This window comes from Ovis canadensis, chromosome 1 (assembly GCF_042477335.2).
Source record: "Ovis canadensis isolate MfBH-ARS-UI-01 breed Bighorn chromosome 1, ARS-UI_OviCan_v2, whole genome shotgun sequence".
Taxonomy (NCBI): domain Eukaryota; kingdom Metazoa; phylum Chordata; class Mammalia; order Artiodactyla; family Bovidae; genus Ovis; species Ovis canadensis.
In genome coordinates, this window is record NC_091245.1 from 268,475,880 (window position 1) to 268,491,631 (window position 15,752).

General features: G+C 55.1%; 1 protein-coding gene across 9 annotated transcripts in view; it reads left to right on the forward strand.

Annotated features, from left to right (window-relative positions):
• COL18A1 (collagen type XVIII alpha 1 chain) overlaps positions 1-9,198 on the forward strand; it is a 92,062-nt gene extending 82,864 nt beyond the window's left edge. For 3 of the 9 annotated variants that reach the window (XM_069566700.1, XM_069566681.1, XM_069566659.1), the window contains 12 exons: positions 509-551; positions 1,061-1,123; positions 3,502-3,545; positions 3,816-3,938; positions 4,414-4,567; positions 4,649-4,722; positions 5,076-5,207; positions 5,625-5,657; positions 6,719-6,964; positions 7,138-7,335; positions 7,772-7,887; positions 8,762-9,198. In XM_069566700.1, the coding sequence (XP_069422801.1) occupies positions 509-551; positions 1,061-1,123; positions 3,502-3,545; positions 3,816-3,938; positions 4,414-4,567; positions 4,649-4,722; positions 5,076-5,207; positions 5,625-5,657; positions 6,719-6,964; positions 7,138-7,335; positions 7,772-7,887; positions 8,762-8,975 (1,440 nt within the window). In that variant the 3' untranslated portion in view covers positions 8,976-9,198. Of the gene's footprint in view, positions 1-508; positions 552-1,060; positions 1,124-3,501; positions 3,546-3,815; positions 3,939-4,413; positions 4,568-4,648; positions 4,723-5,051; positions 5,208-5,624; positions 5,658-6,718; positions 6,965-7,137; positions 7,336-7,771; positions 7,888-8,761 lie in introns of all 9 variants that reach the window. The other 6 variants (XM_069566695.1, XM_069566674.1, XM_069566652.1 and 3 more) reach the window with 2 other exon arrangements.
• Positions 9,199-15,752: the final 6,554 nt, after the last annotated feature.

Genomic DNA, 15,752 nt, shown 5'->3' on the forward strand with positions numbered 1-15,752 from the left:
GGTTGACCCCCAGGGAGGATCTGAGCCCTAGAGAGGGTCTGAGCCCCAGGCAGGTGCAGGCCAAGCCATGACCTCTGTGTCTGGTGGGGTCCTTCTGGGAGGGGCCAGGGCAGTGGGACCCAGGTCCAACCACCTTGAAGGCTGCACATGATGGGCAGTCAGTCAGAAGACAAGCCCTCTGCCCCTGGGGGGAGAGGAAGGTGGGGGAAGGGAGTCCTCTCTGGATCTCGGCTCCCGAGCATGAGCCCTGTGGTCCTGGGGGCAGACACCCCCACCTCACAAGGCTCAGTGACGTGGGGCAGTCATGTCACAACCAGGGCTCCAACCCCAAGTTCTCTACCTTCTCCCCGCCTCCCTGCTTCTCTGTCCTGGGGAGAGGGGTGGGGGGACAGGGCCTGTGTGACCTCACAGGGGCTTCCAGGGAATCTGGGCAGAGACCTCGGGCGGGTGGTGCCCTCAGTTTCCAGGGCACCTTCCTTGATGGCCAGCTTCGGCCCGTTCTTCACAGGCATTTGTGGACTCTGGCCGCCCTGGACCCCCGGGATTGCCAGGTGAGGGATCCTGGGGCCTCAGGGAGGGCAGGTCAGCCCCTCCGGCCACAACTCAGAGCAGGTCTCGTGGGGCGGCCCTCACAGGGGAGCTGGATGATCTGGGACCGCCAGCCCCAGTTGACCACGGCGCGTTCATTGGGCTCTAGGGTCCATCCTGCATAGCCTTCCAGGAAGTCCAGCTGTGGACAGGAGTGGACACCGAGCGGACACCAAGTGGCCACTCACTGGCTGTCCACAGTCCAGCTCCAGCTCCTCATGCCAGCCCCTCCAGGCAGGGGCGATGTGGCCTCTGGGAGCAGAGGCTGTGGCCCCTGGGCTGTGACCACCAGGCACTGGCTGCTCACCAGCTCTTGCTCTGAGGCTCCCCAGGTTGACACGCTGCCCTCTCCCTGGCCCAGGCCTGCAGTGCACTTGGCGCCCCCCAGGGTCAGGCCATATGTGGGCAGGAGGGCATCCTAGCAGCTTCTGTACACGTTCAGTAACAGGCACTGGGGTCTGTGTCTCTCCAGGGCACCAGGGGCCTTCTGGACCCAAGGGTGACAAAGGAGATGTGGGCCCGCCCGGACCACGAGGTGAGAGTGCTCTGAGCTGGGGGGCTGCGTATGTGGTCGCCCGCCCATCTCCTGGAGGAGGGGGGTCCCTCCCGGGCTCAGGGGCCCTGACGGGACGCCTGGTTTCCTGCACAGCCTTGGGGCAGGCCAGGGGGGAAGGATCTCAGGGCTGAGGTGATAGCCAGGCAGAGTGTCCCCGCACCCAGTCTTTGAGGAGCGGGGCTGGGCCCCCATGTGAGCCTCCGGGGAAGACCCAGCATCCCCAGTGCGCTGCAGGAGCCTTGTCGGCTGGGGTCCTCCAAGGGGGTGAAGCCCCAGCATCTCAATGTCCCCTGAGATGGCAAGAATCCCCAGCCGAATCCTGCTTCTTCAGGTGGGTGAAATCAGAGATCAAGTAGGCGCTGGGAGCAGGGTGGTCAAAAGCCGGGACAGCTGGACCCCTCGGCACTGCCAGCCAAAGGGTGACCAAGGGCAGGGCTCTGGGGGAGGGCCAAGCTCAAGTTTGCCCTTCAAGCTGTCCGAAGCAGAAGCTAACCTTACTCTTGAGGAAGGTGAGCTTGTTGAGGGCCTGGGTTTCTTGAGGAAGAAGTGGGCAACGTGGACAGGAGTTTCCAGGCTCGGACTTAACGGTGATGACGGTGCCTGGACGCGGAGGGAAGGCGATGCCAGTGCAGACTGGAGGCGTGGACGAGAGTAGGGTTTAATTGTCGGGCTGAAAACCACAGCCTCTGGATGTGAAGATTCTGTGTGACTTCAGCTGCTGGGACCCAGATGACGAGGGGAGGGGTCAGCACGGAACTCGGCCGATGTGCTGGGAAGTTGGACAGGCCGAGGGAGGTCAGACGTGTGGGTGAGGACATGTGGGTCAGGCAAGGGGCAGACGGGGTGCAGAAGAGCATTTGAAGGCATCATGGCTGAGCTTCCAAACCAGGGCCGGGTTCAAGGTCGTGTTCACGCAGAGTCCACACGACCCACAGCTGCTCCCTCATGAGGATGGGAGGAGCCAGAGGGTGCAAAGGTTTCAAGATGTTCGAAGAAATTAGCGGCTCGCCTAGAATTCAAAGACCTGGGTTCAATCCCTGGGTTGGGAAGATCCCCTGGAGAAGGGAATGACTACCCACTCCAGTATTCTTGCCTGGAGAAGTCCACGGACAGAAGAGTGTGGTGGGCTACAGTCGATGGGGTTGCAAAGAGCTGGACATGACTGAGGGACTAACATTCTCACTAGAATTCTGCATCCGGTGAAGACATCCTTCCATAGGAAGAGGAAGCGGGCATCGAGGCCAGCCCAGGACACGAGTCCCCCGGTGGGCACACCTCAGGACCAACCAAGACAGAAGGAACATGTCCCTGATGGTAGAGCGGGAAGGTAGAGAAGCATAGGAAACACTTGACCCAGAGTCAGCGTGAGAGGAGCGGAACCTGGAACAGTGGGCAGAGAAGCTATGTTGAAGCTTCAGAACACAGAGTGAAGATGGAGTCAACCCAGATCCACCGACGCAGACGTTCAGAGAGAGGGTCCTCTCCTGTTTAAGGACAAACGTCGTCAACGGGACAAAAACAAAACTATGCTGCTTACAAGAGACACCCCCAAATGCAAGGACGTGAGAGCTGAGGGGAAAGCGGGTCATGGTCTGGTGAGAAGGGAGCCGTGGGTGTGTGCGCACACTTGTGTGTGCTTGTGAGAAGTCAGACAAGTTATCTTAGGGCCGGAAACACTCCCCGTAATTTTTTTTTTAAGTTTATAATCATCGAGGGGTAAATCCACCAGGAAAGCACAGCAATTCTGAACTTCCGTGCCCCTAACAACATAGCTTCAAGATACAGAAAGCAAAAAGCAACATATCTGAAAGGAAAAACATACAACCACTCATCAGAGGTGGGGTGTGTAAGTGAGGAAGATAGCAGACGAGAGGCCAGGTCAGCCTGCGGGTGGAGGAGCCGCTCAGCCGTGACAGCAGCCCCCCACTGGCGCTGGGGCCCCCAGGCCCTCGCCCAACGCACGGCCAGTCCCTGCGGCATGTCTGCCCTCGAGGGAGCGACCAGGAGTCAGCGTGGAAGACACCATACCGTGTACAGCCACAGCGTGGACGACTACTCTTTTGCCTGTGTGTGTGAGTGTGAGAGAGAGATGGTGGTTGTTAACTGAACATCCCGTGGTGGTCATTTCACAGTAAACACCAGTCTCTTGTATCCACAGTGCTGTGTGTCAGCAATAATCCTGAGCAAAAACACCAGAAAGTGTCAAGTAATTGGGAATAAATGTAACGAAACACGCAGGAGATCTCTGCACAGAAATACAGAGGTTATAGAAAGAGGAGACGTAGGTGCGTTTGGGGGCCGGGGGATACTGGAGGAAGCCCGCCTCTCACCAAGCACTCCCCCAAACCCCTCCATAGGGCAGTTCCCGTTCGACCTCCTCCAGCTGGGTGCCGAGATGAAGGTGGGTAGCACCCTTCATCCTCACACTGCCCCCCCCCCCCCATGGGTCCCCAGCGGACACCCAGGGCTCGCCATCCCCGGCTCCGCTTTTCGGGAACTTGGTGGACGCAGTGGGAGGTTGGGAGGCTGAGTCCCGTCCTGCAGGCTGGCCAGGCTTGGGCTGCAAAGAATCTGGCTGCCTCGCCTGGGCCTGGGGCCGCTGTGTCCACCCCTCCCAACGCTGGCAGCCACCGGGAGCCGAACTGTCGCCCACAAGCATTTCCACCCACAGGGGCAGAAGGGGGAACGAGGGGCCGCTGGGCAGAAAGGAGAAAGGGGTGAGCCCGGGGGCGGAGGATTTTTCGGCTCCGGTGTGCCTGGACCCCCCGGCCCGCCCGGCTACCCAGGGATTCCGGTGAGTGGGGCCCCAGGTCACCCACAGCTGCCCACATGCAGGAGCCTGGAGCTGAGGGAGGTCGCCCCTGTGGGCTGGGCCCTGAGTACCCACCTTGGTCCTTTGCCCCAGCGGGGGTGCCCATGCTGGGGGCACCCATGAGTCAGGCCTGGTGGGCTCACAGCGGCCACCCTCCCAATCGGGCCCTGACCTGGGGGCACCTCCTCTCCCGCTCGTGCTGTCCTCCACCAAATCCCCTCAGGGAGACCCTCTGTCCTGAAAGCGTCCGGGGGCCCTGGGGCTGTGCCTCTGTGTGGGGCTGCCCTTGCCTGCAGCCTGGGGCCCCCTCCCAGCGGAGGGCGAGCAGGACGGGGACAGGGAGGGGACAGCAGTTCGGGGACCATGGGCTCGCGGCAGCTGCAGCCCAGCCCCTCAGGCTTGCCTGTGCCCGGCCTGGGGACACAGGTGACAAGGCTCCGTGTTCTGTCTGCCCCAGGGCCCCAAGGGAGAGAGCGTCCGCGGCCAGCCTGGCCCTCCGGGACCTCAGGGACCCCCTGGCATTGGCTACGAGGGACGCCAGGGGCCTCCTGGGCCTCCCGGACCCCCAGGGCCCCCGGGACCCCCTTCCTTTCCTGGCCCCTACAGGCAGAGTAAGTAGGGTGAGGAGTGGCCCTGGGCTCCAGCCCCCTCCAGGCAGGGCCAGTTTCCTACCTCTGGCTCCTCTCTTGTAGCCATCAGTGTTCCTGGCCCGCCAGGCCCACCTGGGCCCCCAGGACCCCCTGGATCCATGGGCACTTCTTCAGGGGTAAGCACCCCCCTGCTCCTGATCTATGGGACCCTCACTGGCCAGCTACCCTTCCCTTTAGAGGCTGTCAGGGGACCCCAGCACTGAGGGCCCTGAGACACGGTTTCCAAAGCAGAAGTGGGGGCCCAGGTGTGGCTGGGGTCAAATGGGCAGGGGCGGATGGGAGCCACTGAGAAGTTCCCTCTGCTGTGCAGAGGCCGTGTGGCCCAGGGCCTTGGGGGCTGACATCTCCCCACAGCGCTCCTGGGGCCAGCCTGGGGAGGAGGGGTGACCTAGGTCTTCAGACGTCCCAGCCCCACCCCTCTGTGAGCCCTGAGGCCCCTCCGCAGGGATCCACTGGGCTGGGCTTCCAGCAGGTGAGGGTCTGGGCGACGTACCAGATGCTGGTGGACCAGGTGCCGCAGGTACCGGAGGGCTGGCTCATCTACGTGGCCGACAGGGAGGAGCTGTACGTCCGGGTCCGGAATGGGTTCCGGAAGGTTCTGGTGAGTCTTGGACGCGCTCTCCTTGCACAAGGTGGTGGGTGGGGGGGCGGCCTTCCCTCCTCGCTCTGGGATGATGGGAGGTGGAGGCTCAGTGTTGAGGCCTGGTGAGGCTTGGGTTGAGGGCACTAGACCAGCCAGGTGGGGTCCCCTTGGGTCTGGGCGTGACAGCCAGTGATCCCCCATCCTTGCTCGCCTCTCTCCTCCTTTTCTTAGAAGCTGTTTTGTAGTAGTTTTAAGTTCAAAGACAAGTCGCTGTTCCTTTTTAAACTGACAGATGTCCTTACTGTGCCGGGCATGGGGTGGGGGAGGGGGCGGGGGCGGGGCCACCAGGACACAGCTTAGGGGTGGGGTGGCCTGGGTGAGTGGTGCCGGCTGGCTCAGAGGTCCTGAGGTGACCCCCATCCTGTTTTCTTCCAGCTGGAGGCCCACACGCCCCTCCCCCATGGTACGGTAAGGATCGCCCCTTCTTCCCACAACCACCTCATTGCCCTCCCAGGAGAGAGGTGCTTTTGATTCTGGTCTGTCTGCCCTGGTCCACGGGGCCAGCACAGGGACAGACCCTTCAGGGGTGCGAGTCGGAGGAGAGGGGAGGGGGAGAGGCGGGGAGGGGGATAGTCCAGTTTCCCTAGGTAGGGGCTGTGTCACCCGGCGGCGGCTCCTCTGAGTAGAAGTCACAGTTTCTCAAACGGTTCAGGAGTGGGCTCCATCCTAGGTTGTGGGCGTGGGGTTCTGTGTGGGTCTGTCTGCCCCCGCAGGGGCTTGGGAGTCCCTTCTCCCACTCAGCACCTAGCTGTGCCCCTCCCTCCCAGTTGCTGGGCGCTGTTCCAGGGGACAGCTGTGCCTAAGCAGGCATGGCCCCTGGCCGCAGGTGACATTGTCAGGGAGACAGGCACCAAGGTAGTCGGCGATGGGCAGTAACATGGTAATGTAGACAGACACGTCTCATGTGGATCACGAAGTGATCACACCAGTGTGACTGCATTAGAGATTACCACCAGTACCAGTGGACAGGTGTCAGAGGCTTGGGTGCTGTGGGAAGGGCGGAGTCGGGAAGAGGGGGGTGCGCTAGGATTTGGTGGTCCAGGTCCCACTCTGAGGGGTTGGTACCTCCGCTGCTGTGGTGGGAGGGCAGGGAGGCTGTGGGGTCAGGGTGGTCCCTCCCTGGGTCAGGGGAGAAGCTGGTTTCTGAGGGTGAGAACTGGGGGCTTGGGCAGAGGGCCAGCTGACCCGACTGAGATATCAGCAGGCCGGGTCCCTCCGGACAGGCTAGGCGCCCCCAGGTCTGGGGTGCAATGCCCAGCTCACCACCTCCAGTCTAGCCCCAGCCGCCCAAGAACACAGCCCGGTGCAAATGAAGGGCGCGCAGGGTCGGGCATCGGGACCTCCCTGGTCGGCAGCAGAGCCACACCCGCTCCCTCATACCCCGCCAAGCCGCCCCGCAGGCCTCACCACGGGGCCCACGCGGGTGCAGCAGGCCCGGCCCCACGCGCTGTCCGCCACTCCCCCTGCAGGACAACGAGGTGGCCGTCTTGCAGCCCCCCCTGGTGCAGCTGCATGAGGGTAATCCCTACCCCCGCCGGGAGGCCCCACACCCGACAGCGCGGTCCTGGCGGGCGGACGACATCCTGGCCAGTCCCCCGCGCCTGCCGCACCCCCAGCCGTACCCCGGCGCCCCGCACCACGGCACCTACGCACACCTCCGGCCGGTAACCTCCACGGCCTCGCCCTCCCACACCCACCACGACTTCCAGCCGGTGGTGAGTGACACCCCGCCCGCTGGAGATTCCGGAGCCTAGGGCAGCGGGGCGGGGCGGGTAGGGTGCTGGGGAGAGGGCGCGGCGGGTAGGGAGGAGGCAGAGGCGGGGGCGGGGACACGGGCTGCGACCCGCCCGGAGACTGCGGGCAGCAGTGACCCGAAGCTCCCCCGCAGCTGCACCTGGTGGCGCTCAACAGCCCGCAGTCGGGCGGCCTGCGCGGCATCCGCGGCGCCGACTTCCAGTGCTTCCAGCAGGCGCGCGCCGCGGGGCTGGCCGGCACCTACCGCGCGTTCCTGTCCTCGCGGTTGCAGGACCTGTACAGCATCGTGCGCCGCGCCGACCGCGGCTCCCTGCCCGTCGTCAACCTCAGGGTGCGTGCGCGGCCCTGCTCGCGCTCACCTCTGGGGACCCCTGCCCGGTTCTGCCGGGGGCGTGGTGCCTCTCCAGCTGGGGGAGGCAGCCCGGTCCCCCCAGGCCCTTACGCTCTACTGTGGGCCCCGCCCCCGCGCAGTGCCTTTTACCGGGCTGTGTTCCGTGGCTCCTTCCCGGAAGGGAACAATGTGCTTTCTAGATACTCCGAGTTCTATCCTCTGAGTGCCCACATCCCTCAGGACCAGAGGTGGTAGACTTGGTCCAGCTCGGGGTCCAGGGCTGGGGGTGGGTGCCTGCCTTCCTGGGGGGCAGGAGGCCTGGGGCCAACCTACCCTTGGATGGGTGAGAGAGTTTTGGAGACCACTGAGACCACCCAGCCACCCTTGCCCCTGGCGGATGGTGACCAGACACGGGCTGACCCCCTCTTCTCCGCAGGACGAGGTGCTGTTTCCTAGCTGGGAGGCCTTGTTCTTAGGCTCCCAGGGCTGGCTGAAGCCCAGCGCCCGCATCTTCTCCTTCGACGGCAGAGATGTCCTGCAGCATCCCGCCTGGTAGGTCTCTATCTGGGCCAGCGGCTCAGGTCCTCTGGATCCGAGAGTCCTGAGCAAAGGGGGATGCTCTGGCTCTGAGCCTGCAGGCTGACTCAATTGTGACACATGCTCACAGCTTAAAACCCACAAAATCCAAGATCACAGGAGGAGCGGTAAAGGTGGTTGTTTGTGGTATTACCTAAAACACCTTCATCTGGCCTGCTTTCCCAGCAAGTGCCCCCCGCCTTCTGCTGGGGAGGCACGTCTGGGAGACCACAGGCTCTGGCCCCAGTCTCACATAAACATCACAGCGAATTATTTATGTAGATTCCTCAAAGTGGAATTTCTGGGCCGGAGAACACGTGTCCAACATGCTTGCAGAAGTCACCGGGTGGCCCTCAGGCTGGCCCCACACCCATCGCGCTCTGCCAGCAGGTGTGAGGACTCCTGTTCGCGGACACTTAGGGGGCTCAGGGTGTCACATGAGCCTGTGTCCCAGCCTTCATCGAGGAGCACTGCCCAGGGCTATGCCCTGGCCCCTGTGGGCTCCACCGGCCAAGGGGCTACACCTGGTTCCTAGTGAGGAGGCTGGCAGCTTTTATCAGGCATGGCCACTCGATGCCAGGTGCACCCACCCCAAAAGGCCAGCCGTCCATGTTGCCAGGCCCTGCTCACCAGGCAGTGCCCCCCAAAGCAACAGCAGCACAGGGTGTGATCTGGGAGGTAGAGCCCCAGGACTGGGTGGGCCTGAGTGCTGGCAACCCAAGTTTTTGCTCCTCAGCGGCCCACACACCCCACCAAACCTCCACCAGCAGGAGACACCCTCTTCTGCTTGGGGTGGCTACAGCCTGGGAGAGGCAGGCCCAGTGAGACATACAGCTGTTGCATCTTGCAGGCCCCAGAAGAGCGTGTGGCACGGCTCAGACACCAGTGGGCGCCGGCTGACCGAGAGCTACTGCGAGACGTGGCGGACGGACAGCAGGGCGGCCACGGGCCAGGCCTCCTCGCTGCTGTCGGGCCGGCTGCTGGAGCAGAAAGCCGCTGGGTGCCACAACGCCTTCATCGTCCTCTGCATCGAGAACAGCTTCATGACCTCCTCCTCCAAGTAGGGCCTCTGCGGGCACCATGGACAGGTGGACTGGCGAACAGAGTGCCAGAGAGGAGCCAGGCGCCAGGCAGGAGGAGCAGAATGCCCCCAGCCTGGGCAGAGAGCCTCTGCCGGCAACCCCAGCGAGGGGACCTGGCTGGGACACTTGATGTATGGTTCACGATTCATGTAATCCTCAAGAAATAAAAGGAAGCCAAAGAGTGTATTTTTAAAAAAGTTTAAAATTGCCTGGTGGTCAGACTTCCTTCTGGCCTTGTTTTGGCAAGAGGCCAACTCTGGAAACTTCTGCCCAGGGAGGTGGGTCCCCAGGACCTCCTGGGTACCTTGGGACATGGTGGGGGGTGGTGTTTGCCCCAGCTACTCTGCTTCCCAGAAACTCTTGTCCTGCCAACACCCAGCCATCTACAGAGAAGCCACGAGGGGGCGCTGGGGCTTCACCACCTTTCCTCCCAGCAGCCATCCTGCAGAAGCTTCCAAGCTTGGCGCCCCACTGCTGACCCAGGTTCCTCAGCTCCACCTCCCCGGGCTCTGGCCTGTCTCCTCCTGCTGCAGCTGTGTGGCCAGTCCTTTCCCAGGGGGGTGGGGATCATCTACAGTAAGTGACCCCTAAGGCACAGAGCCTGACCCCAGTCTAAGATGTACTTGTTGAGGGGTCCATAAACCCAGCACCTGGTCCCCAGACCTGGACCTCCCACTCAGCACTAGCGTCCCTTCCCCAGGGTGAGGATCACCAATTCCAGCTCCAGCCCAGGAGCATGTCCAGGACCCATCTGGACCCAGATCCAAGCCCCCTCAAGTCCTGGCTGGAACTGCCTCTGGTTGAGCTTGGCGCCACGGTCCCGCGTCCACCTTTGCCAGACATGGAGGCAAAGGGGATGGCCACATGCGCCTGCCCAGCCAGCGCTGAGATGGGCAAGGCCGCGTGGAGGGGTGGGGCCAGCTCCGGACGGGTGAAGGCCACATGTGCTTGGTCCCTGCTCAGTGCAGTCTGCACCAGCACGTCTCTGGGGAAACCCACGGCGTGGCCCTCCTCTGGGAGGAGAGGAAGGGACGTTTGGGGGTGGACACAGGCATCTCTGGGGGAGCTGATGGGATGGCCATGCTGGGATTTGCAGGCCAGAGCCCAGCTGCCCCAGGGCCTGCTGTCTGAGCACTGTGACCGTAAACCCAGGGGCTGGTCCGGGGAGCTGTGTCTGTGGCTTCCCAACAGTCTCCAAATAAAAATGGCCATTCGCACAGACGCCTGGCCTGCAGGAGCTCTGTTCCTGCCTGGAGACTCCCATGGGCAGAAAAGCCTTGTGGGCTACAGTCCAGGGGGTCACACAGGCAGACACGACTAAGCGACTGACTTGTTTTCACTTTCACTGTCAGGAGGCGAGTCCTTGTCTTGGACTGCCCGGCTGGCCAATCCTGCCAAAGGGTGTGCAGACATGCACAGATGTGCATAGTTATGCACAGGTATATACAGGTGTGCAGATGCACACGGATGCACATGGATACACAAGGGTTTTCAGATGTATGGTCGTCCCTCAGCCCCATGGGGATTGGTCCCAACAACCCTACAGATACCAAAACCTGCTCGGGAATGCTCAGGAATTCTTACGTAAAATGGTGTGAAATTTGCATGTAGCCTATGCACATCCCTCTGCATATTCTAAATTATCTCAGATTACTTCTACTACCTAATACTGCGACCCCATGACTCTACAGTCCATGGAATTCTCTAGGCCAGAATACTGGAGTGGGTTGCCATTCCCTTCTCCAGGGGAATCGTCCCAATCCAGGGATCAAACCCAGGTCTCTGGAATTGCAGATGGATTCTTTACCAGCTGAGTCACCAGGATAGCCCAAAAAATGCTATAGAAACAGCTGTAACTACAATGTAAACACCATGGTAATAGAGGCTGGAAAATGGCAAACTATTTTGCTTTCTGAAACTTTCTGCATTAAAAATATATATTTTCAATCCACAGTTGAATCCTCAGAAGTGCGTGGACATAGAGAGCTGCCACGGGTGTGCACTGGTGTGAATGGACATACACATGCATGTAGGTAGGTACAGGTGTGCATAGGTACATTGCCGGGGTCCAGCCCCGGTGGATCCAGGGAATTCGAAGGGTGGACGGCGTTGGCGTGGAAAGACTTATTTATTAATATAAGATTAGATTAAGAAACTATAGTGTAGTAGGAAGAATAAGTGGAGGAAGAGGGCTAAATAGCTTGGTTTACACGGAAGACCAATAAAATTCCAGACAAGGAATTTGCACCATCTACGTTGGGCCACCGGCGCCCGCTTGTATATCTAAGGGTGCCTCACCTTAGGCTCCCTTTCGCGCGGGTCTTAACAGCCAGGGCAAGTAAGTAGACCTGGCGAGCCTCCGCGCCCCAGGTGGAGATTCAGCCTGAAATTAAAGTAAAGAGCAGAGGGAGGAAAAGGGAGAGAAGAAGAGAGAGACACAGAGAGAGAGAGAGAGACACGGGGGAAGCCAGATTCCCAAGAAACCAGGCCGAGAGACTAGTTCGAGAAACTGGTCCAATCCTTTATTGTTCGGAAGGCCTTTTATACTTTTGATAAAACATGGAGATCAATGGGTAACACAAAATTATGTCGTGTTCGCAGCCCAGACTCTTTCTGTATATCATTTTGTATACAAAAGGTCTCAGGTGATTTACATTATCTTCTGGCCAAGAGGCTTGTTAACACTTTTTGGCTCTCTTCCTTATCGAATGCTGATTTCATTTCCCCTAACTGTTTTTCTTTAATCTGCATTTCCTTAAAGCGCTAAAGTTACATCTCTATAGAACAAAGGCGCAGTGGGTTATAACAAAGAAGGTACTTAACTCAAAGATCTAATGTTGCTAATACCAGGTCTACTACTTGTTTTTCTATATACCAACTATATCTACTAATAAAGGATATGAAAATTTGGCAGCAAGTATCGACTCAACAAATGAAACTTTTAATCAGTCCTATTCTAATGACTTTGACTCCTCGGAAGCCCCTACATTCCTAGGATGTTTTAAGCTTCCTGTGCCTCCTGCGGTCAGGAGGCCTCAAACAATCACACGCGCAGCTGTACAGAGTCCTGCAGGCAGGCTAAAAAGCCATCAGAGGGGTTTTTGGATTGAAACACTTTCAAATGCAGAAGACTAAAGCCCTGAATTGACTTTTCCAAGAATGTCTGAAGAGTGGAAAAGGAGAGCACAAAAACCGGCAGATTTTTGTTGGGGTACATGCTTAGGAATTTCCAGAGGGTCCCCTGAAGTCTGAGCATGCCTTGCATATGCCAGCTTCCTTCCTCATGACCTTGTCACGGGCGGGATTCCTCACACTGGCTTCCGGCATCTCCCCCTTCTTTATTATTTTTTTAAAAAAACTAGGTGCAGTTCAGTCGCGAGGTTCTGAATGCTCTGCCGAAGAGTCCTGACAACACAAGGAAGCACAATTACAAGGAGCAGGATTACGGCACCCACAGCAGCATAGCTAGAAACAGTAGTCAGAATAGTCTTTCCAGAAATGAAGTCAGAGAAGGTGTGGAAAAACTCACTGGCTTCTCCTGCGGCGGTAAAATCTAATCGGGAGTGTTCCAAGGTCTAAATCTGATTATGAAGTTTCCCTAAGTCTAAGCGAATATCTGAGCTGTTCCAAACACCTAAAATATGATTTTTGATTCTCTCCCATTCAAAATCCGTCTCGTTCACTTTCAGGGATGTAACACATATCCACCGGTAATCGGCATGACATGAAAGAGCCATTTTCACTTACAGACTCTGTAATTCAGTCCCAATATGCATTACTGCTTCTTCTAAGGCATCAACCCTCATTTCTAGCGTCCTATCTATAATTTCCTGGGTTGCCAGCGTTAAAGAAAACATTTTTGGATACGGTATCAACATATTGGGCAGTATGCACTTGTTGAGATAATGATAATGCCGCCACAGTAACAGAAGTAATTGCAGTTATCAAAGCTGATATTCCCAAAACAAGTAAGCCCACAAACCGTCCTGTCCGCATTAAATCTTGTAGCTGGGGCAGCACAGCTAGGCCATGGTTATCATACCAATACGTGACTACACTTACAGGTACCATGAGATAGGGCGGACGTTTTAAAACCATGAAAGAGCAAACTTTATATTGAGGAGTTAAACAGGATGAAAGCATACATTGTTCACAAGTCATTACATTAGGTCCATTTGCACGTTAAGTTTTTTCGGAATCACTGGTGAAAAGAAAAACATAAGGAAAGGATAGATAAGCCAAAATAGAGTAAATAGAGTCATTTTCTGGTTGGAGTTTGCGCTGCAGCAGCTGTCAGTCCCGCCCGGATCTTGATGTTTATTTTGCCTCTTCTACCATCGCGCGCAGCGGCCAAGCTACACGAAAATTTGAGCAAATAGTATACAGTTCCCATACATCTCCTTTCCCCATCAAGTCTCTATGCCATAGTTTCGCAGACGGACGCTGGCAGAGCACCGGGTCCCGTCAGTCAGTCAGGCTGGCCCCGCCCGCAGCTTTCAGTGCGGGGCTGTTTCCCTCCTCGGCGGAGGCAGAGGACTTCCCTTTTTCTTTTGTGGCGAATCAGTCTGTCCTGTATCCAAACTGACGAATCTGCGCCCTGTGGAAAGAATATAAACACTTCCTCGACCCACAGTAAATTCTGGGTCGGGATCTTTTTGTTATCTGGAGAGGAGATCTTTCCACTTTATCAACGATTTTACATCTTACTGTTCCAGATGAATCAGCATTTAATTTATTACAGAAAGAGCATGTTGTAAAATCTGATGGGGGAAAACTATACTTAAATTCTCCTTTTTAATTTTTGAATTAACAAAGCATGTGAGGGTAAATGATGCAAGATCTGATCACAATAATTTCCTATAGCAATCTGCCAATCATCATCAAACATTTGAAAAGCATCAAATTGTTTTCTGTTATATGGAATTACAATTTTTGATGACTCTTTACGAAACAATTTAATCAATCAATATACTTGAATTAATCTTTATAATTAATACATCAGTTAATATGTATATTGCAGCAATACAACATGCACACAATCAATACCAGCCAACACAAACCAATGCATTGTTAATAACACACGTCACATACACACAGTATAATTATACAGTATCTATAACATGTTATCACAGCATGCCAATCTTTACCAATTAATATCAACCACATACATATTACTGCAATATACACATATATATAATTATACAGTATATATTCAATATGCATATATAGTATTCATCTTAATTTATATGAATTAAGTATAGATCTATAAATAGAACTAGGTATACCCTCCCCCCCTTTTTTTTTTTGGACTGTGTTATTCCTTCATCTTTTGCATATTAGTGCTTTACCAACACTACAACCATAAAGAACACAATTTCAAGTACTGTATTTTTTAGTTTGGGGAGATCACAGTCTACAGGCTCATTTACTTATATAAGACAAGATTAACCCATTTAACTTATTGCAGTTTTTAAATACACATAAAATACAGAAATTGATGTAATTAAAATATTCAGGATCTTATTATTATTTTTTATTATTTTATTTTTTTATTTTTTGCAAGTTTAATTACTGGTCTCCAAGATCACCAATGGTTATGGCTTAATTTAACTACACCAATTTATCAACCTTTTATATCTTTAAAGATATAAAGGTGAAAATTAATTTTTTAATCAAATGGTTTAGGGTTTTCCGAGGTTAAATATTTGCTCTCCTTCCTTCCCTCACCTTAAGACATTTCAAATAAACTAAAAATAACCACATCTTGCCTGCAACATTTTTTAGCAATCATTTGATGTATAAAATCTTAACTATGTCCCCAATTATTTTAAGACACAAAAATGGCTGCCTACCAATCTGTCTTGTCACAAGTTAGAAATACTACATTTAAGAATTAACATGAGGATTTCAAGTTTCTTCCAGTTTAGACATTTATACCTTGTCGCTTTTGGATGTTACTGTAACATTGTTTGTAATCCTTTAAAACCTTAGTAATTTAAAACACTAGTAGGTATACCTTTATTATATTTTATTTATACCCATACTCAATCAGGCAAACTGTAATTAGGGAAATATATTTATACTATGTATTTATATCAATATATGAAGTATTGTTAATTGTACCGCCCAATGAGAACTAAGAAATTGAGAAAAACCCTTGTCTGAGCAACTCCTATTTGAAACAGCACGTCCCTTCCCCATAGGGTAAAGGGGAGCGAAGGAACTACATAGAGTTAGGAAAGTTTCACAGGTATCCTCAAACTGCCAATCCACATTTTTGTACTGTTAACTACTGTGGGGGCTTGAGGGCAAATGACACAAAATATGACCCCTGAAATCGATCAGAGTAACTTGCCAAATCATCACTGTCCTGTAAAAGACTTGCAGTTGATCCTTATTGAATGGAATTACTATATTTGTTACTTATTTTCCAAAAATTTCCACACTTTTTCTTTTTTTGCTTGGGTGAGGCCTCACATGAGGGGGTTTTCTGCAAGGAGCAGGCTCCGTTTTAAAGCTCTTTTGCTCAAAAATATTCTCCCTATCCTTTCCGACCTTAAACAATGTTCTGGGAGGCTTTGGATATAAAGTGGGGAGTTCTTAAGCCCTGGGGAGGCACAAGCAGAGGTTGCAGTGGTCCCCTTAAATAAGATAGATTTTTTTAAAGGTTTGGTTTGTGTAGAGGGGGAGGGGGCTCTCCAGGGCGCTCAGCAGCTGCGTCCTGTAAGCACTCTCCTTCCTCGGGAGGAAGAGTACAGT